The sequence below is a fragment of the Piliocolobus tephrosceles genome, chromosome 14 (genome assembly GCF_002776525.5).
Source record: "Piliocolobus tephrosceles isolate RC106 chromosome 14, ASM277652v3, whole genome shotgun sequence".
NCBI lineage: Eukaryota > Metazoa > Chordata > Mammalia > Primates > Cercopithecidae > Piliocolobus > Piliocolobus tephrosceles.
The window spans coordinates 75,805,982-75,828,816 of NC_045447.1; the positions used below are offsets into that span (position 1 = coordinate 75,805,982).

The 22,835-nt window shown below is 38.7% G+C and overlaps 1 protein-coding gene across 3 annotated transcripts in view; it reads right to left on the reverse strand.

The window, feature by feature from the left end:
- UHRF2 (ubiquitin like with PHD and ring finger domains 2) overlaps window positions 1–22,835 on the reverse strand; it is a 98,855-nt gene that overhangs the window by 13,641 nt on the left and 62,379 nt on the right. For all 3 annotated transcript variants that reach the window (XM_023213154.2, XM_023213153.2, XM_023213155.2), the window contains 5 exons: window positions 17,490–17,599; window positions 15,276–15,462; window positions 11,394–11,517; window positions 11,057–11,164; window positions 6,409–6,513 (listed from right to left, as the gene is read on the reverse strand). In XM_023213154.2, coding sequence (XP_023068922.1) covers window positions 6,409–6,513; window positions 11,057–11,164; window positions 11,394–11,517; window positions 15,276–15,462; window positions 17,490–17,599 — 634 coding nt within the window. The remainder of the gene's footprint in view (window positions 1–6,408; window positions 6,514–11,056; window positions 11,165–11,393; window positions 11,518–15,275; window positions 15,463–17,489; window positions 17,600–22,835) is intronic.

The window sequence follows — 22,835 nt, forward strand, 5'->3', positions numbered from 1 at the left end:
CTTGTAGGTTCTTTATAGGTAATACCACTTCAACAAACACTCCATAACCAGATTTCCAACTGACATCTACACCATACCGAAGTGTGCTGTCTCAAATTTCAAATTCTGGCATTGACAATAAATAAGTACTACAAAGCAAGTTTACCTAAAAACTTCGTATTAAATTTTTCTTTTTTTTGGAGACAGAGTCTTGCTCTATCACCCAGACTGGAGGGCAGTGGCGCAATCTCGGCTCACTGTAGCCTCTGCCTCCTGGGTTCAACTGATTCTCCTGCCTCAGCCTCCCAAGTAGCTGGGATTACAGCAATGTGCCACCATGCCTGTCTAGCTTTTGCATTTTTAGTAGAGATGGGGTTTTGTCATGTTGGTCTCAAATTCCCGGCCTCAAGTGATCTACCTGCCTTGGCCTCCCAAAGTGCTGGGATTACAGGCATGAGCCACTGAGCCCTGGCTTTCATATTAAAATTCTAACAGCATAGTAAGTTCCCTTTATTTCATACACTGTGGGTTCACTCTTATCACATTCAGGTAAAAAAAAAAAATTGCCTCCCATTAAGAAGAAATTTGGAAAAAATTTGAAAAAAAGATGTTACATGCACTAGCTCTCCAATTACTTCCACAGCAGCTACAAATTTATATGGATATTACTGTCTCTATCTGATTCAGTACTTGAAACAAATTAAGAAAAGTAACTATCAAGTGCACAATTCTACTAACACTAGCAAAATAGTGATTCTTTAATGCAAGATCATTTTAATTAGTTTAGACAACTTAGACAATGTTTTGTGTCTACCAAATTCTTATTGTAGAAGTCATTTATTTATACTTTGCTTTTTCCTTGGATTAAAAGCCACAACTAAAAATCTCATGGTCTTACAGTGTTTTTATTGGTCCAAAACCCTGAAATTTACTTTCACTTTTTGTTAACCCAATATTAAGGTCTACATATTTTTTAAACAAGGTATTACGAAACTTAATCTTTAGTATGTATTCTATGAGAAGGAATTCTAATAAATACGTACATCTAGAACAGTTTAGAATACTTCTTAAACTGATCAAAACCAGTCTTCCACCCGGTATCTGGACAGACTCCACAATATTCATATTCATAACTCTGTCAACTTTTCAAGTTATTATGGGAGTGCCATAAAGAAAAAGTAATGGAAAGTAAGAGAGCATAATAAGACAAATGTAAGCTAAATAGTATTTAAAACATTTCTGATTATTCTTCAAGCAGCAAATCAAGGAAACATGGCTAAAATTTCGTACCTTTAACTCATTTGTACTTTAATCATTACATCAACAAAAACATTATATATTACCACAAGGGAAAAAACTGTCAGACTGAAAGAGCTCAACCAATATTATTTCAGACTATTTTTCCTATGGAAAGGCCAGGCGCAATGGCTCATGCCTGTAATCTCAGCACTGTGGGAGGCCAAAGCAGGAGGCCTGCTTGAGCCCAGGAGTTCAAGACCAGCCTGGGTGACATAGCAAGCTCTTGTCTCTATTAAAAAATAAAATAATCAGCCTAAATTTGTTGCATCTTCTAGTCAATGATCCATTAAATTGTGCCTGGGAGGCAGTAGCCTAAACAAGTTCTAGTGCCTGGGAAGAGCTCACATAAAGCAGCTCTATCTACACAAGGGACACAGCACTGCCCTGAAGTAACTCAGTTCTTCAGTTATTCCCAACCTCTATTCTTCTCCCAAGCTGCTAAAGCAACTGCCTAAGACAACAAGCTAGATGCTCCTATTCTTGCCATCATCAAGATCAGGTGGAAGACCTTTATACCAAACTTCTCAGCCTCCTCCCTATAGACTATCAGATAAATAATTCCAAAGCACAATGAAGACAAACATTCCCCAAACTCCTTTAATGATTTAATTCAAGGCTGTCTAGACCATAGCCTCAAAGTTTACCAATTCCTCTTATAATACCCTTTACATCTCCACAAAACTGTACCACTGCTAGTATAACACACATCTACTACCGGGGTGTTAGGTGGTATTAGGAGAAGCATTTTACATATAATTAATTCATTTAAACCTCACAGCAAGCCTTTAAGTACTATAAATCTTATTTTACAGATGAGGTGGAGGTTCAGTAAATCGCCTAAAATCACACAACTAGGAAGAGAGATGGCTCCACACCCAGGACACAAAACCAAACAGAATCTGGCTTCAGAGTCTTCTCCTGAACACTGAGCAAACTACTTCTCAAGACAACTGAGAGGATACAGATCATCTTTGTGGGTCCTCACTTCTCAAAAGAGGTCATCAAAATACAGGGCACTAAAACTGGCATTTGATTAATTCCTAAGTTACTAGGCTAAAATATTAACTCAGTTATCAGCAGGTACGCAAGAGTATTACATCCATTCAACTAGACTGAACAAAGATCACTGGCTTCATGAAATTTATACCAAATTCAAGAATTCAGGAAATGTTTTTCTTAAATGTGAAAAGCTTATTCAGGTTTCCTTTTCCTAATCCTGTAGATATACTTGCCTACAATAGAATGATCAAAAAGTTGAAAATGCTTATAAAATATATAAACATCTCCAGATACATTTTAGCTGTCAATCAAGGCCTATATGTCACCTTAGTCCTAAAATTCTTCTTCACATTATTTAATAGACTTGACTATCTAAGACAACTAGCAGTTCATCAGTACTTATCTCCACAAATGTTTTAACGTTTGACCAGTAACTATATTCAAAAACATGGAAACAAGAAAATAAACTTCATATATTTAAGATAATATTATTTTCTCTTTTTTAAAGACAGAGTCTCACTTTGTCATCCAGGCTGGAGTACAGTGATGTGATCTTGGCTCACCACAACCTCTGCTTCCTGGGTTCAAGTGATTCTCCTGCCTCAGCCTGCCGAGTAGCTGGGATTACAGGCATGCACCACCATGAATGGGTAATTTTTGTACTTCTAGTAGAGACGGGGTTTCATCATGTTAGCCAGACTGGTCTCGAAGTCTTGACCTCAAGTGATCAGCCCACCTCAGCCTCTGAAAGTGCTGAGATTACAGGCATGAGCTACTGTGACTGGCCCTATTTAAAGTAATATTCTGCTACAGAGAATATAACTAACATTTCAGTCCGTGCTATGTGCAAAGGGCTACATAAATTATCTCATTTAATGTAATCATCTTCCCGACATAAAATACTACTATTTCTTCTTTTTACAGATAGGGAAACTGAGTTACCAGAGTTAAATAATTTGGCCCAAGTTTCAAATATAGCAAATGTCAGAGACCAGATCAAATACAATTGCCCAGGCACTAAAAACAATTGTTAAAAAGACTACATTTCTAGTTGATTTATTTATAAAGCCTTTAAAAAATTCCAAACGCTGACTGTATTAAACTATATAACATCTTTTGTATTTCTGACAAATACATAAAGATATAGCTTCAAAATATGCATGCTAAAGAAGTATGCAAAGGATGAACCTAAATATTTCCATTTTCATTTACTTTGCCATGTTAATGTAAATGTACTGCCAAATCCGCCTTTCAGAAAGACAGCAAGTTTTTCTATTTCTGTCTGAAAACATACTATATTTTGTGCTCTCCGTAACTACTCGAATTAATTCATCTTTATAACAATCCATGAAAGCAAGTAAATACCTGAAGACCACATATCCGATAAACAGTAAAAAAAAAAAAAAAAAAAAACTCAATAGAAAAAGACCAAAAAACCTTAAGAGCTATGCTACTGAAGAGACTATACAGATGGCAAATAAGCAAATGAATGACATCCTACAATAAGCTACCACTACACACCTATCAGAATGGCAAAAACAAAAAACAAACAAAAAAACCCAGCAACAATAGCGAATGCTGGTGAGATGCAGAGAACCTGGATCACTCATATATTGCCGATAGGAATGTAAAATGGTACAGTCACTGGAGAAAACAGTCTGGCAGTTTCTTTAAACAATTAAACATGCAACTGCCACATGTGACCCCGGAATTGCATTTCTGGGGCATTTATCCCAGAGAAATAAAGACTTATGTTTACAAAAAACCTGTTCACAAATATTTACTGTAGCTTTATCTGTAATAGCTAAAAGCTCAAAAGAACCCAGCTGTTATTCCACAAGTAAATGATTAAATGAACTGTGGTACATCCACACCATGGACTAGTACTCAGCAATAAAAAGGAATGAACTATTGATACATGCCACAATCTCCAGAGAATCATGCTGAGTAGAAAAAGCCAGTCCTAAAGGTTAATATATGATATACCACATAATTTCATTTATAAAAATTCTTGAAGTGACAAAATTGCAGGAATAAAGAAATGAGGCTCGGTGCAGTGGCTCACGCCTGTAATCCCAACACTCTGGGAGGCTGAGGTTGGCGGATCACCAAGGTCAGGAGTTTGAGACCAGCCTGGCTAACATGGTGAAACCCCATCTCTACCAAAAATATAAAAATTAGTCAGGCATGGTGGTGCATGCCTGTAGCCCAGCTACTCGGAAAGCTGAGACAGGAGAATCACTTGAACCTGGGAGGCAGAGGTACTGAGCCGCTGTACTATAGCCTGGGCAACAGAGTGAGACTGTCTCAAAAAACAAAAACAAAAACAAACAAAAAAAGGCTCAGCACAGTAGCTCATGCCTGTAATCCCAGCACTTTGGGAAGCCGAGGTGGGCAGATCACCTGAGGCTAGGAGTTCGAGATCAGCCTGGTCAATATGGAGAAATCCCATCCCTACTAAGATACAAAAATTAACCGGGTGCCTGTAATTCTAGCTATTCAGGAGGCTGGTTGCAGTGAGCCGAGATGATGCCATTGAACTCCAGGCTGGGCACCAAAAGCAAGATTCTATCTCAAAAAAAAAAAAGAGAAAAGATTAGTGGTTGTCAGAGGTTAAGAAGCAGTGAGGGGCTGTGTCTGATAGTGTAGCTATAAAAGGGCAACACAACAATGGAAATTGTGATAATAGAAATGTTCGGCCCCTGACTGTACAGTGTCAATATCCTGGTTCTGATATTTTATTATATAGTTTGGCAAGATGTCACCATTGGGAGAAACTGGGTAGAGGGCACAGGATCCCTTTCCCACCTTTTTTTTTTTTAAAGGAGAGAGGGTCTTGCTCGCTGTTGCCTAGGCTGGAGTGCTGCAAGGGCACGATCATGGCTCACTACAGCCTCGACCTCCTGGGCTCAAGCAATCTTCCTGCCTCAGCCTCCTGAGTAGCTGGGACTACAGGCATATGCCATCACACTCAGCTAATTTCTATATTTTTTGGTAGAGACAGGGCTTTGCCATGTTGCCCAGGGCTGGTCTTGAACTCCTGAGCTCAAGAGATTCACTCACTTCACCCTCTCAAAGTGCTGGGATTACAGGCATGAGCCACTGTACTCAGCCCTCTGTATTGTTTCTAATGCTACATGTGAATCTACAACTAACCCAAAATAGTAAGTCAATTTTAAAAAATAAGCTCTATAGATCTAACACTGGAGCCAGTTTTTATTTTTTTAAAGAGAAAACTTAAAGAAGAAGGACAAAAAAAAGCTCTATAGAGGATGGGCACCATGGCTCACGCCTAAAATCCTAGCAGTTTGGGAGGCCAAGGTGGGCAGATCATCTGAGGTAAGGAGTTCGAGACCAACCTGGCCAACAAGGTGAAACCCCATCTCTACTAAAAATACAAAAATTGGCCAGGTGTGGTGGCTCACGCCTGTAATCCCAACACTTTGGGAGGCCAAGGCAGGAGGATCACTTGAGGTCAGAAGTTCGAGACCGGCCTGGCCAACATGGTGAAACCCCATTTCTACTAAAAAGACGAGAATTAGCCAAGCGAGGTGGTGCATGCTTGTAATCCTAGCTAGTCAGGAGGCTGAGGCAGGAGAATCGCTTGAACCCGGGAAGAGGAGATTGCAGTGAGCCGAGACTGTGCCATTACACTCCAGCCTGGGTGACAAGAGCAAAACTTCGTCTTAAAAAATAAAACATAAAAATACAAAAATTAGCCAGGTGTGATGGTAGATGCCTGAAATCTCACATACTTGGGAGGCTGAGGCAGAAAAATCACTTGAACCCAAAGGCAGAGGTTGCAGGGAGCTGAGATCGCACCACTGCACTCCAGCCCAGGTGATAGAGCGAGACTCTGTCTCAAAAAAAAAAAAAAAAAGGAATAAAAGCTCTATCAAGAATGTGAGTGTTTTCCTTATAACATAATAACACCACATATAAGTCAAATCAGTACATGTAAAGAATAAACACTGTCAAATGATTTACTTTCTAACATGCATTAAACTGATTACTTCAACAAAAAACTGTGCTAAAAAGACACAGCAGTATTTGATGTATCCTAGGCAAAGCTATTGTATTTTACAAATGATCAAGGCAGGTACTAATGCGTAAGGTTGTATAATGACTTACGACTTCATCTGCAAATCCACCAGCCAGGACAAGAGAGTAAGCCCCATCATTACTTCGACCATGAATTCCACCAACATGGGGTCTGTGAACACCTGCTTCGCTCACCTATAAAACAATTGAAGAGTCTCAAAACACCTCTGAACAGTTAGTTAAGATACATTTACAAAATGTTTTCATATGTATTATTGTGCCTAAAGAACTCACAGAGTTCTATCTTTTGCTCTCTCATTTTAAATCTCCTCAAACATATCCTTTTGGTTCTGAGAATTCTAAAACTGATTGGGTAGAATTCTGAGTTGCACAATAACTAGTAAACAATCATCTTCGGTCTATTGGAACTTCCAGCTCAACTCAGCTAAAAGAGAACTATCAGCAGTCCGTATCGTTTCTCTCTTATTTCTAGTCTTGGATAGCGGCTCTGTTGCCTGCTTAGTTTGTGAAGTCAAAAATGCAGGAGTTATTTTAGCCCCATTCTTCTTTATTCCTAAAATCCTTTTGGTTATAAGGATTGCTGATTTTACCTCCTAAATTTCTCAAATCCATCTACTTTTACTTCCACTGTTCAATATTAGTTTGAGTCTCAGTTTGAGTAATGAATGTTTACAATAGATCCTTTTTCACTGCCTCTAGTTTTGCTTCTTCAAACCCACCCTATCTATCACAAACTGGATGATTCTTTTAAAAACAATTCTGCTTTTGACATTAAGTAGTCACATAGTATTAAACCCAAGTCAACATGATTTATTACCCTCTCTAAATATGGCTCCTATTTTTCCTAGCCTTATCTACAGCTTCACCTTCAAGGAACATATATGCCTGAGCCAAAACTGCTCAATGTTACCCAAACATGCTATCCATTTCTACTTTACTCATTTCTACTTCAATGGCTGACTGCTTTTCCCCCGTATCTTCATTCCTGTCTCACTGAAACAAGTATCACTTCTTGGTGAACTTCAAATTCCCTGAGAAAGGTATTGTAGTTCATCTGTTTGTCATACAATTGGGTCTTTAAACATTTTTTTTGGTAGAGACAGGGGTCTCACCATGTTGCCCAGGCTGGTCTTGAACTCCTGGGCTCAAGCAATCCTCTTGCCTCAGCCTAACAGTGCTGGGATTACAGACATTAGCCATCATGCCTGGCCAATACAATTTTCTTAGCAGAGTAAAAGAAGCTGAAATTCAAGCTTGCACAAGAATTTGGGGTGGCAGGGAAGGCACTTTAGAAGCCAATAAGAAGTTGATAGCAACAGAACCTGGAAAGGTTTTGGCTTTTGAAATACCTCAGCAGAAGGGACCATTTGATATCCCCACCTCATCAACCCTGGCAAAAATAATCTGTTTTTCCTAAATCTTCCCTTCTTTCTAAACAGCAAATCTATCTCACTAGTTGCTCAGGAAAACAACCTCATAGTCATCTTAGACTATATAAGGAGGCTTTCGGAGTTTAGAAAATATGTGACAGACAGGTGTATGAAAAAAACGCAAATAAAAAATAAGGTGATTAGAAATACGTATTTTAACTATATTTATAGTATTATATTCTATTTATATACAGTATTTTATTGTATTTATAGATCCAAAGTCATAATAACCTAAACTTTGAATACCGGTTCAACCGAAATTATAATACAACGCTCGCAAAGATAAGAGAACACAGACAGTATTAAACTAAATGTTTCATCTTCCATAGAAAAAAGTTAATATGGCCGGGCATGGTGGCTCACGCCTGTAATCCCGGCATTTTGGGAGGCCAAGGCGGGCGGATCGTCTGATGTTGGGGGTTTGAGACCAGCCTGACCAACATATGGAAACCATGTCTCTACTAAAAATACAAAATGAGCTGGGCGTAGTGGCGTATGCCTGTAATCCCAGCTACTTGGGAGGCTGAGGCAGGAGAATTGCTTGAACCCGGGAGGCTGAGGTTGTGGTGAGCCTAGAGTGTGCCATTGCACTCCAGCCTGGGCAACAACAGCAAAACTCCGTCTCAAAAAAAAAGAAAGAAGTGAATACAGCTAAAAGATGAATTAAAAAACAAAACAGAACAGTATAAACACATTATTTATTAATAGAAATAAGAAGGTAGGGCCGGGCACAGTGACTCACACCTGTAATCCCAGTACTTTGGGAAGCTGAGGCAGAAGGGATTGACCTCAGAGACTCAAGATCAGTCTGGGCAACATGGTGAAACTCCGACTCAAAAAAAAACACAAAAATCAGCTGGGTGTCGTGGCGTGTGCCTGTAGTCCCAGCTACTCTGGTGGCTCAGACTAGAGGACAGCTTGAGCCCAGGAGTGGGCTGTGATTACGGCACTACAGCCAGGGGCGGGGGGGTGGGGAGAGGGGAGAGGGGGAGGAGGAGGAGGAGCAGCAGCTGCCACCGCCAAGCCTATAATCCTAGTGCTTTGGGAGGCCAAGGCTGGAGCACTGCTTTAGGCCAGGAGTCTGAGACTAGCCTGGGCAACATAGCATGACCCTGTCTCTACCAAAAAACAAAACAAAAAAAACACAGCCAGGCATGGTGGTATACGTCTTTACATCTTTAGTCTTAGCTAGGTGGAATGATCAGTTGAACCCAGAAGTTTGAAGTTACAATGAGCTGCAATTGCTACTGCACTCCTGCCTGGGTGATAGAGCAAGGCCCTGTCAAGAAAGAAAGACAGACAGAGAGAAAGAAAGACGGACGGAAGGAAGGAAGGAAGGAAGGAAGGAAGGAAGGAAGGAAGGAAGGAAGGAAGGAAGGAAGGAAAGAAAGAAGGTAAATGCATAGGAGACAACTAAAATTTTTATGTGGCTGCCTCTGAGAAACAGAAAATAATGATGAAGCTGGGCGCAGTGGCTCACGCCTGTAATCCCAGCACTTTGGGAGGCTGAGACGGGTGGATCACCTGAGGTTGGGAGTTCGAGACCAGCCTGACCAACATGAGGCAATCCTGCCTCTACTAAAAAAACAAAATTAGCTAGGTGTGGTGATGCATGCTTGTAATCCCAGCTACTTGGGAGGCAGAGGTTGCAGTGAGCCAAGATTGTGCCATTGCACTCCAGCCTGGGCAACAAGAGTGAAATTCTGTCTCCAAAAAAAAAAGGGGGGGGAAAAGTAGGGCATGTTTTTAAAATATAAATTATTTACTAGTATTTAATATATACATAGCTTTTTAAGCCATTTTTATGTATTACAGTTGGCCCACAGGTTCTACACCTGCCAATTAAAGAGAGTAGAAAATATTTGGGGAAAAAAATAGATGGTTGTGTCTGTACTGAATCTGTCCAGACTTTTTCGTCATGATTCCCCAAACAATACAGTGTAACAACTATTCACACAGCATTTACGCTGTATCAGGTATTAATAAAAAAGCATACAGGAGGATGTGCATAGGTTATATGAAACTACTGCACCACTGTATAAAGGATTTTTTTTTTTTTTTGAGACAGAGTCTCGCTCTGTCACCCAGGCTGGAGCGCAGTGGCATAATCTCTGCCTCCTGGGTTCAAGCAATTCTCCTGTCTCAGCCTCCCAAGTAGCTGGGATTATAGGCACTCACCACCACACCTGTCTGATTTCTGTATTTTCAGTAGAGACAGGTCTCACCATGTTGGCGAGGCTGGTTTCGAACTCCTGGCCTCAAGTGATCTGGCTGCTGTGGCCTCCCAAAGTGCTGGGATTACAGGCGTGAGCCACCACACAAGCCTGAGCCTGTGTGCAATTTGAGCATCCACAGACTTTGGTGTCTATGGGTGATCTTGGAACCAATCCCCCACAGATACTAAGGGATGAGTATATGTTATCTAAATTTTATAACTGTATTAAAGGTCTGAGTACCAGGGCCATTCAATATAAAACTTAAAGCCAGGCCGCGTGTGGTGGCTCACGCCTGTAATCCCAGCACTTTGGGAGGCCGAGGCAGGTAGATCACGAGGTCAGGAGATTGAGACCATCCTGGCTAACACAGTGAAACCCTGTTTCTATTAAAAGTATAAAAAAATCAGACGGGCGTGGTGGCGGGTGCCTGTAGTCCCAGCCCAGCTATTCGGGAAGCTGAGGCAGGAAAATGGTGTGAACCTGGGAGGCGGAGCTTGCAGTGAGCCAAGATCATACCACTGCACTACAGCCTAGGCAACAGAGCGAGACTCCATCTCAAAAAAAAAAAAAAATTAAAGCCACTCTTAATTAATGTTCAGAATCCTAGGTGTAATTGGAAATGGGAAATTATTTTATTCTCACATTAGCTGGCACTTCCTCGCTCAATGTCTTAGTGTTTGTTCAGGAGGATAAATCCCAAAGACAACACCTGAAACAAGCTTAGAGTTCATCGACATTCAACTAGAAATTGCTACACCATTCAAGTTTAATATTTCAAATGCTAAATTTTTGCAAGAAAGGCTGTTTAGAAAGCTTAACAATTAATGGTTACTACCATAACTATAACAGAACAGTAAAAACAAAGTGATGAAAATGCATGGCTAATGCCCAATTCTGTGATGTATGTTCCTTTGTTAACTTCCAGGAAGAGTATACCCATCCTAAAATAAAATCTTTCATTCTAACAAGTCAATGTCATGTGTTAGGGTCATTTACAATCAACAGACATTAACACTGCTATAATCTGATAGCCAATTTTCCCCTTTCAACTAAGCCAATGTTAAAACATACCTGAACTCTAAATCTCCAAGTTGATCCAACAGGAATACCAGGAATAGGTCCATAATGATTAGAAGGGACAATAGTACATTCTCTCGTACGACCAACACAAGCCATTCCCTACGAGTCACAAAACAAACTTTGAGAAATTCATTCTGTTAAATTTTAATGAAAGCCCTTAATTCTGAGATGTGAATAAAATAGGAACCCAACTGTTTATGTAATTTAAGTACCACTGATATTAACAAATAATGATATTGTTTAATCTTTTATACCATTACTACTATTGGTATTGAAACATTACATACTATAATTGCTACTAGGAAGAAAAGAGGAATTTCTTCTTTACCCTGCCCCAGTCTCTCCGGCTTTCAGTACTAGCTGATGGCATCTTTGCTTTCTTTTTACTCATCTTGAGTCTTTCACCAGCCTTTACAACTTCACTGGAATCAGTTTTACAGGAAGGACAATACCTTTAAAAGAAAAAAAGAACGAAGACATTTTCACAATGCCGTATTAAGGCTAGTAACAGAATATTAGCCTTCCTAGGTAAGAGCAAGTTTTAAGATGTATTATTTGGTATACATTACAGAGCTTTAACTGGCATTAAAATACTAAACTTTTCAAAATATTTACATGGTTAGGCTGGCTTTAAAAATACCCTTGTCATTCCTTTAGATAACTTATAAATCCTCAAATTCAGTTCAAAACTCAAAGCTATGAGATTCAAAATGATACCATGAACTCTAAACTTTTCACTAACCCTGAGAATAGAAATTTGAAGTTCCTGTCATTAAAACAAAAGTAGCTAGATCTTCCTAGAACATTCAACTGTGTAACAGATAAAACTCCCCATCTAAACTGGTTATTAGAATTCCCAGAAGAGAATGGTAGTTTATATAACAAGTATACATGACTTCAAGGATGTTTGTTTATATTAACCTTATCGTTAGCTTCATTTTAATTCCTTGTGCTTGTTTGTCCTTTAGCCTATCTGTAATTGATTATCCTACTATAACTTGTATTTCATAAACTACCTTGAATCTTTTCTAAAAAGCAAGGTATATGTCTACAGAATAAGATGAGGCTATTCTTATGTCATCAAAAAAGGAAACTTTAGGAATACTCTAACAAAGATCTAATGGCCACTGCCCAATTAATCTCAAATGTCTTTGCCCATACTTTGTATTTCATAATTATCTATTCTATGTAGCTTTTAGAAGAATACTATGCCCACAAGTCAATCCAATTCTGAGACACTTTGTTGAGCACTATAGGAGAGAAAAATTTAAATAATTCAGTCCCTGATCTTGAGCATATTATGTTGGAGAAGGCACTAAATACTATGAATTAAAGTCCTCTCTAGTTGGAAAATCAGGAAGGCTTCCAAAAATAAACTGTCCTAAAGAAAAGCTGTATTTTATCCGATGGGCTCATCTTTATAACTAACTTTATTAAAGATTCTGTGACTTAAAGCAAGTATTATCTGTTTGATGAGAAAATTAGTGCATAGGTTAAATATCCAGACAACATGATTTGGAGAGGCAGAAAAGATTTAAGATTAAGGAGTTCCAGGTGAAGTGAAAGACCTTGATACAAATGTAGAGATATGCTCCAGAGTAATACAAGACACTCTTCTAATTATGTCATCCTAAAGTCATCTCTGGGATTGATTCACTCCTTCAACAGGTTTGTTCAGAACCTCCTATGTGCAAGGCACTATTTTGGTGCTGAGGTTAAAAATGTTTGTACATAGTAGTTAAGGAAAACCAGTACATACAAGGAAAGAATTCCAGAAAGTGTTAAGTGGAAATACATCAGGGTTATGTGTCAAGAGTGACTAGAAATGATATGCTTCTTACAGTAGATAACCCAAGAAAAGCATTCCTGGCAAAGAAACAGTTAAGTGCAAAGGTCCTGGGGCATAAAAAGAAATGGTATGCTTTGAGGAAGATAAAGGTGGGTAGAGACCAAGGTTAGTAAGTAAATAGGATAGTGATAAGCAACCGATGTTAGAGAGTAGACATGGGCCAGGTCATAAACGATAAGGGCTTAGATTCTTATTCTAAGTGAAATAGGCAGACATTAGAGAGTTTCCAACAGACAAATGATCTAATTCAGGCCTTTTTAAGCTCACTCTGCTGCTATGGGAGAAAAGATAGCACATGGAAGCAAAGAGACTAGTTAGACATCTGTTATAGAAGTTCAAGGAAGAGATGGTTGGGCTGGGAGATGAGAATGAAGAAACATTAAGAACTTCAAAATCTATTGATGTAGAGTATGTGAAAGAACAAAAGAACTGAGGATGAAGTTTAGCTTTTTGGCATGAACAAACAGATAAAATGATTAGTTCTATTTAATGAAGACTGGGGGAGGAGCAGGATCTTAGGGAGTTTGTGGAAATCAAGAACTCTATCTAGACTAATTTTGTGATGCCAGTCCACTAACCAATTGCATATAGGAATATAAAGCTCAGGGGAAATTAGAAATGAAGACATAAATTCACAACTATTGGCTTCGTATTTAGCATCTCATAATTGGATGAGATTATCTAGGGAACAAGCATCGTTCCCTAGCACAGAAAAGTGGATAGTGCTTTGGGGGTTAGGGTGGGGGGCTCTGAAATCTGGTAGGTGAAGGGAACCCAATAAGGGACTAAGAAGGAAAGGCCAGTGAAGTAGGTAGAAAAATGGATTATATGACCTCAAATCTATAAAACAGAGTAACCAGCTAAGCAGCTAAGGAATGAGAACTGACCTTTAGGTGTAGACATAAAAAGTGTCTGTGAACCTGACATAAGCAGATACAGTGGAAGGAAAGCTAGACTGGAGCGCAGAAGTATGAACAGGAGAGGAAATGGAAACAATTAGTAGAGATAGCTCTTGAGAATCTTTGCCATGAAAGAAGCAGAGAATGGGGTAGACAGCTGGTGGGAGAAATGGGATCAAGGGAGGTTTGTGTGTATTTTGAAAATTCAAGAGATTCTAGAATGCTAATGAGAATGATCTAAGTAATGGTAATTTGGGAGAGGAATTAACTGAAGAAGTGAAGTTTCTGGAAAGACTATGGAACTGTAAGAGCAGGTGAAAGAGTCTGTATTTTAGAAAAGCAGGAATATGTCATCCACTGAACAAGAAAGAAGGAAAATACGAGACTTCAGAAGAAACAGTTATTAGTGATGGTAAAATTCAGAGTGTAATCATATAAGGTAGTAGTAGGAGGTAAAAGGAAGAAGATATATCCTTTCCCCCTTTCTCTCACCTCTAGAGCCTGTCATAATACAGCAACCGCCTTCCCAACAGGTTAGGGAGAGAACAAAACGAACAATCTATTTTTCACAGATACCAATTACCCACTTGTGACATCAGTTATTTCTGACTCCGTCGTCCTTCTTAAAAATGCTCAACAGTGGCAAAGAAAAACCCTCCTTAACACGGTATTAAAAGGATCAACTTTGGACACATTTTTCCCACTCTTTTCTGATAACTTCTTTTTGTAGTTATCGCCATGCCATAAGAGAAGAACAGATTTTGGCAAGTATAACTGGAGTCTTCTTTGATGCATCAACATCACAGGATTAAATACAATAATCATATAAACCGCTTTGTTAGTGTGTAGTAAATGTTAAGTACTATTATAGACCATAACAAGGATATCTAGCATGGTTGAGAGTAGAGGACCATCCATAAAGGATAACCAGAGGAAGTCACAACTGCAAAGCTGAAGGATTAGTATCATCTTGAAGTTAAGCAAAGAGGATAATGCTTCCAAGATAAAAATATGGCAAATGTGACAACCTGGAAAAGAACATGGCTTACTTAAGGAGTTGAAAGATACTTAATCTGGCTAGAGTGTAGAGTATTTGGGGAAATGAAAGAGGAAAGTGGTAAGAGATACAGGCTGGAGAAGCAACTAAGTATCACTCCCGTAAGGCAACATAAACTCTCTGAAGCAATAAGCAACACAATCAGATTTGCATTTTTGAATGAACACAGACTCTATTATAATCAGAGAAGAAACTGAAGGGATTAAAAATGGAGCAAGAGATGGTTCAGAAGTTGTTACAGTAATTGAATAAAGCTATGAATGCTAAGTAACCACTGGCCATAACATTTTAAGCACTTTTATATTACGTATCTTTAGAAATCTACTTCTGGTGGTTCAAATACATATTTCATGTTTAATTATTTACATAGCAAGAACAACAACAACAAAAACCTGATAATCATACCAGTATTCCTCTTCTGGGACTTTATCCAAAGGTGGATTCAGACAGTATATATGATAAGCCACATTACATTCATCACACAGAAGCTGCATGTTGGGATCGTGTTTCCCACCACATACACGACAGGAGCAAGAATGGCATTTCTTATCTGGGTCTCCACCACACAGGTCACATTCAGGATCATTTCGCCCTATTAAGAACAAAATTATAGCAAGCCTAGTCTTAAAACATTTTTTATATCTATGAACCGCATAAAGAAAAGTCTGTGGAAATAGCATTTTTTTTTTTTTTTTTTTTTTTTTTTTTGAGATGGAGTTTTGCTCTTGTTGCCCAGGCTGGAGTGCAATGGCGTGATCTCGGCTCACTGCAACCTCTGACTCCCAGGTTCCAGCGATTCTCCCGCCTCAGGCTCCCAAGTAGCTGGGATTACAGGCATGCGCCACCACGCCTGGCTAATTTTTTATTTTTTAGCAGAGATAGGGTTTCTCCATATTGGCCAGACTGGTCTCAAACTCTTGACCCCTCAGGTGATTTGCCCACCTTGGCCTCCCAAAGTGCTGGCACCTGGCCAGCATACAGCTTTTTTTTTTTTTTTGAGATGGAGTCTCACTCTGTCGCCCAGGCTGGAGTGCAGTGGCCGGATCTCAGCTCACTGCAAGCCCCGCCTCCCGGGTTTACGCCATTCTCCTGCCTCAGCCTCCCAAGTAGCTGGGACTACAGGCGTCCACCACCCCACTTGGCTAGTTTTTTGTACTTTTTAGTAGAGATGGGGTTTCACCACATTAGCCAGGATGGTCTCGATCTCCCGACCTCGTGATCCGCCTGTCTTGGCCTCCCAAAGTGCTGGGACTATAGGCTTGAGCCACCGCGCCCAGCCAGCATACAGCTTTTCTAATGAAAAGAAAGGAACCAAAAAGAATAATCAAGTGTGAGGCTTTAAGAATAAATGCCTGAGGCCAGGCGTGGCTCACGAGGTCAGGAGTTCGAGAACCTGGCCAACACAGTGAAACCCCGTTCCCACTAAAATTACAAAAATTAGCCGGGCTTGGTGGCAGGAACCTGTAATCCCAGCTACTAGAGGCTAAGGCAGGAGAATCGCTTTAACCCGAGAGGCAGAGGTTGCAGTGAGCCAAGATCACACCATTGTACTCCAGCCTGGGAGACAAGAGCAAAACTGTCTCGAAACAAAAAACAAACAAAAAAAAGCCCCACCATGAATGACAAGACCTAGAATCTAATTCTATCTCTGTTACCAAATGTTTGATATCAAGCAAGAAAAATCTGTAAAATGAAGAGGTACAGCTGCATTCTAACTTTATAATGTTTATATAAGCCTCATTTATTACCTTCCAGAAATTCAAGGCCCAATTAGCACTATAATTCTAAGACTTTACTTGTGTACAAATAAATCTCATTATTAAAAACTAAACGTGGGTGGCTAACAAAATTACAGAAACAGGTTTTTTCTTTGGACAGAATCTATAACACAGGAAACAACAGGAAACCCATCAACAGATAAAAAGACAATGCGGTATATACATATACAATAAAATATTATTCTGCCATAAAAAATAATAGAAACCCTTCATTTACAACATGGATGAAACTCAAGAACATTATGTTAAGTGAAAGAAGCCAAGTACAGAAGGACAAATGTGACATGTTCTCTTTCATATGTGGGAGCCAAAAAAAATTGATCTTGTGCAGGTAAAGAATAGAATGATGATGGTTATTAGAGGCTGGGAAGGGAAGTGGGGTAGGGGATAAAGAAGGGTTGGCTATAGGGTGCAAAGATACAGTTAGAAAGAATCACTAAAAGAATAGATTTGGAATGTTACCAACACACACAAAAAATGATAAATGTTTGAGGTGATGAATATCCCAATTTCCCAGATTTGATCATTACACATTGTATGCCTGTATCAAAATATCACATATACTCTTTAAATATCTACAACTATTATATATCCATAATATTTTTAAAATAAAGAATAGCAATAAAATACCAAGATAATATATTTCTTCAAAAATAACATTTTATCATTTGGGAAAAATTCATTACAACAAAATGAATCTTAGATCAAAACTGTTGTCTTGAAAATAAATTTGTATGGTCTACACTTTTATACTTCCTTCCAAGTTATTCACTGACCAGTACAAATAAAGTTCAATAATGTACAACACATACAGTCTAAGCCCAAAAACAAAAATCCATACTTAAAAACTTTCCATCTGCAAACGAAAGAGGATGGGCTCCAGGTTTCTCAATCTTGAAGATTTCATCTACAGATATTATCTTGCAATCATTTAATGTTCCTTCAGAACCCCTGTTTAAAAAAGGAAGAAAGGTTAACTTCTGCCAGCAAAATCTAAAGTATATAAACAAATTAAAACTAAAGTCAGTTTGGAATCTCACTGAAATCTGCCTATCTATAAACTGAGATTAGAGCTATTCCAATCATTCTGAACTATTGTTTTCAATAGTAGGAAAAGTCCATAGTGATTAGTTAACATTCATAGTGTAATATGAGAAAAAAAATACAAGTTTCATTAGTTTATCCGGTAAGAAGTAGCTATCTTGTAAATTTAAAGACTAGGTAAAATGGTATTCTGTCAATTACAATGGAAGATTTAAATAATTTCTTGTTAAATCTGTGCAATATTAAACCTTTCTATCAAGAAATAAGGTGTGTTTTCTGTTAGTTTTGTCCTTTGGTAGAATTTTAACATTTCTTTTATGTAAGCAATATATCTTCATGTACTTTTGTGAAAATGTGATTACATGGGATAATTTTGTAGAATTTATTTTAAAAATCTACAAAAAATAAATTTCCAATAAATAAAATTTCTAGGCAAAAATAAGATACCCTTTTCATAAAGTCTTTCATACTAAACCATACTTGTCAGACTCAATTCGTATTTGTTTGTATACACTTCTTCAAAGTTTCCTACTATGGGTGTGGATTTGTACATTTCTCCATTTATTTATTTGTTTGTTTATATTATTTATTGAGATGGAGTCTTGCTCTGTCACCAGGCTGGAGTGCAGTGGTACAATCTCGGCTCACTGTAGCCTCCAACTCCGGTGTTGAGGCAATTCTCCTGCCTCAGCCTTCCAAGTAGCTGGGATTACAGGCCTGTACCACCATACCCGGCTAATTTTTTTGTGTAGAGACAGACAGGGTTTCACCATGTTGGCTGGGCTCATCTCCAACTCCTGACCTCAGGTGATCTGCCCACCTCGGCCTCCCAAAGTGCTGGTATTACAGGCATGAGTCACCATGCCCGGCCTATTTCTCCTTTTAATCTGTTGGCTTTTGCTTTATTAGGTATAGATTTAAGAAGGCTAAATCTTATTGAGTAGCTTACCTCTAATAACGCATTCTGAATCAAAAGTTTACTTTCTTTTGGTTAGCACTTGCTTGAAGACTTTTTCCATCCTTCCACCTTTTCTTTAAAAACTTTCAATGTCAAATATACACAAATGCAGAAAACTGCATAAATGCATAGCTTTGAACCAATTATCAATATACACATCCTTTGTAACCACCAACAATGACAGAAGACAGAGGAATATCAACTGCCTCAGAAACCCTCACCTTGTCCCCTCACAATGATGACAACTTTGTGTCCTCCCAAGAGTTATATTTACCTTAATGTTTTTCATCATGTCACTTGTCTACCTCCCTAAAACAGTTTTGCCTGTGTTTGAAAAGTCTCTAATCTATAAATCCACATGCCATCTCTTTCCTCCTTGAAATCAGTTAACAATTCTATCCATTTGTCCTAAAGTGTTTCTCACAGTCTTGATTTTTGATATTTGCATTCCCAAAGTACGGTTCAAACAGGTTTTCCTGTCATTCATATTTCTTGTACACTGGTAGTTGATCTGGAGTGTAGGTCAAAAATCTTTAAATAAAGTTTTATTAGAACTTAGTTACGCCATTTGATTTTTGTATTATCTATGGCTGGTTTCATGCTGTAACAGCAGAGTTGAGTAGCTGTGACAGACCATGTGGCCCCCAAGTTAAACTATTTACTATCTGGCTCTTTACAGAAAAAAAAAATATTGCCAACTCCTGGGCTAAAGACTCAGTCTCAATCAGATTTAGGCTCATTTTCTTGGTAAGATAATTTCATAGGTCTATTTCCATCAGGAAGCGCCTAGTTATTTGTCTCTCTTTCTCTCATGATGGCAGCTACTAATGCTCAATGCCTACATTAATTCATTGGGGATTAGAAAATGTTGATATTCCCATTCTATCATTCCCTTCTCACCTCATTTACTTGGCACAATTTTATAGAAAAATGACCTCATTAACTAGTTAGTGACCCAGTAGTATAGCTCACATAACAAAGATAAAATGCTGGTTCAGCAGTTTTAAAAATAACTCATTCTCTATCAACTTCCATGGTGATAAGTTTTTGTGTTACTATAAACTCATGGATTTAAATATATTTGGTATGTCTCAACTTTATTTTTCTTATCAATGTTCAAACTGTCTCATCTTTGACCAGTGGGAGCTTCCAGTTGACTCTCAAATCCTTCTGACAAGAACTTAGCAGACTTTGTGGGATTCCTTATTTGCATGACAAGATATTCCAGGTTCATCTTGCACATTTTCTGCCCCCAGCCAGGAGTTTCTTTCAGTGGGAAAGGTATTTAGAGACCATAGTTAAGCACTAGGAAAGCTTACTACAACTGGGTTGATTACTGTTTGTAGCCTATAAATTTTAAACATACACATTAATATACACAAACACAGAACATCTCATGAGTTCATACTAATAATTTGTATTCAAATTCAGGGCTAAAGGATATTTACTTTATTAAAAAATTATGTATCTTTGTTTCTTTTTGCCCCAACCAGAAAAATCCTAGTTCTTAAGGATACCAGAATTAGAACATTACAAATACTCCTTTGCTTTATCCCACATTACTTGCAAGACATTGTTGCCAGCTGTCAATTACTGAAAATAGTTTAAACTTTTTGCATATATCCCTTCCATTTTTTAAGTTATAACGTAGCTAACTGTGTCAGGTCATAGAGCCAGTACATACTACACTTTCTCCTTTATGTTCAATTAGTCCTGGTTCTAAATGCAGAAATATTTTAAATATTGAGGACAACTCTTTATTTCAAATTATCTTCAGTCATCTCTATTGTTTGAACCTAGTTCTCCTGAATATCCCTTAGGAAGGCTTCATGAGAACAATACTCTCCCAGTTCTTGAAAGTTAATGACAGTTTATCTACAGCTGTTATACTAAAGGCTACTTTGGCTAGACTTAAAATCCTTGGCTCTCCTTGACTCATGCTTTTCTGGAATGTTTTCCTTGTAAGCATGTTATACTGTTCCTTACTTTCTCACTCTAACTTCACATAAAATTTAATATCAATCCTTTCCTTTTGCTTATTTTCATCAATTTCCTGAACGCTTTAAAGGGTCTAATTTCACTTTTTGCTAACAGTCATAGATCACGCTTATTATTATTATTATACTTTAAGTTCTAGGGTACATGTACACAACATGCAGGTTTGTTACATATGTATACACATGCCATGTTGGTGAGCTGCACCCATTAACTCGTCATTTACATTAGGTATATCTCCTAAATGCTATCCCTCCCCTCTTCCCCCTCCCGACAAAAGGTCCTGGTGTGTGATGTTCCCCCTCTTGTGTCCAAGTGATCTCATGGTTCAATTCCCACCTATGAGTGAAATCATGCAGTGTTTGGTTTTCTGTTCTTGCGATAGTTTGCTCAGAATGATGGTTTCCAGCTGCATCCATGTCCCTACAAAGGACATGAACTCATCCTTTTTTATGACTGCATAGTATTCCATGGTGTATATGTGCCACATTTTCTTAATACAGTCTGTCACTGATGGACATTTGGGTTGATTCCAAGTCTTTGCTATTGTGAATAGTGCCGCAATAAACATACGTGAGCATGTATCTTTATAGCAGCATGATTTATAATCCTTTGGGTATATACCCAGTAATGGGATGGCTGGGTCAAATGGTATTTCTAGTTCTAGATCCTTGAGGAATCGCCACACTGTCTTCCACAATGCTTGAACTAGTTTACAGTCCCACCAACAGTGTAAAAGTGTTCCTATTTCTCCACATCTCTCCAGCACCTGTTGTTTCCTGACTTTTTAATGATTGCCATTCTAACTGGTGTGAGATGGTATCTCACTGTGGTTTTGATTTGCATTTCTCTGATGGCAGGTGATGATGAGCATTTTTTCATGTGTCTGTTGGCTACACAGATGTCTTCTTTTAAGAAGTGTCTGTTCATATCCTTTGCCCACTTTTTGATGGGGTTGTTTTTTTCTTTCTTGTAAGTTTGTTTGAGTTCTGTGTAGGTTCTGGGTATTAGCCCTTTGCCAGATGAGTAGATTGCAAACATTTTCTCCCATTCTGTAGGTTGCCTATTCACTCTGATGGTAGTTTCTTTTGCTGTGCAGAAGCTCTTTAGTTTAATTAGATCTCCTTTGTCAATTTTGGTTTTTGTTGCCATTGCTTTTGATGTTTTAGACATGAAGTCCATGCCCATGACTATGTCCTGAATGGTATTACCTACGTTTTCTTCTAGGGTTTTTATGGTTTTAGGTCTAACATTTCTCTAATTCATCTTGAATTAATTTTCGTATAAGGAAAAAGGAAAGGATCCAGTTTCAGCTTTCTACTTATGGCTAGCCAATTTTCCCGGCACCACTTACTAAATAGGGAATCCTTTCCCCATTTCTTGTTTTTGTCAGGTTTGTCAAAGATCAGATGGCTGTAGATGTGTGGTATTATTTCTGAGGGCTCTGTTCTGTTCCATTGGTCTAGATCTCTGTTTTGGTACCAGTACCATGCTGTTTTGGTTACTGTAGCCCGGTAGTATAGTTTGAAGTCAGGTAGCATGATGCCTCCAGCTTTGTTCTTTTTGCTTAGGATTGTCTTGGCAATGCAGGCTCTTTTTTCATTCCATATGAACTTTAAAGCAGTTTTTTCAAATTCTGTGAAGAAAGTCATTGGTAGCTTAATGGGGATGGCATTGAATCTATAAATTACTTTGGGCAGTATGGCCGTTTTCACAATATTGATTCTTCCTATCCATGAGCATGTTATGTTCCTCCATTTGTTTGTGTCCTCTTTTATTTCACTGAGCAGTGGTTTGTAGTTCTCACTGAAGAGGTCCTTCACATCCCTTGTAAGTTGGATTCCTAGGTATTTTATTCTCTTTGAAGCAATTGTGAATGGGTGTTCATTCATGATTTGGCTCTCTGTTATTGGTGTATAAGAATGCTTGTGGGCCGGGCGCGGTGGCTCAAGCCTGTAATCCCAGCACTTTGGGAGGCCGAGACGGGTGGATCACGAGGTCAGGAGATCGAGACCATCCTGGCTAACACAGTGAAACCCCGTCTCTACTAAAAAATAAAAAAATAAAACAAGCTGGGCGAGGTGGCGGGTGCCTGTAGTCCCAGCTACTCCGGAGGCTGAGGCAGGAGAATGGCGTAAACCCAGGAGGCGGGGCTTGCAGTGAGCTGAGATCCGGCCACTGCATTCCAGC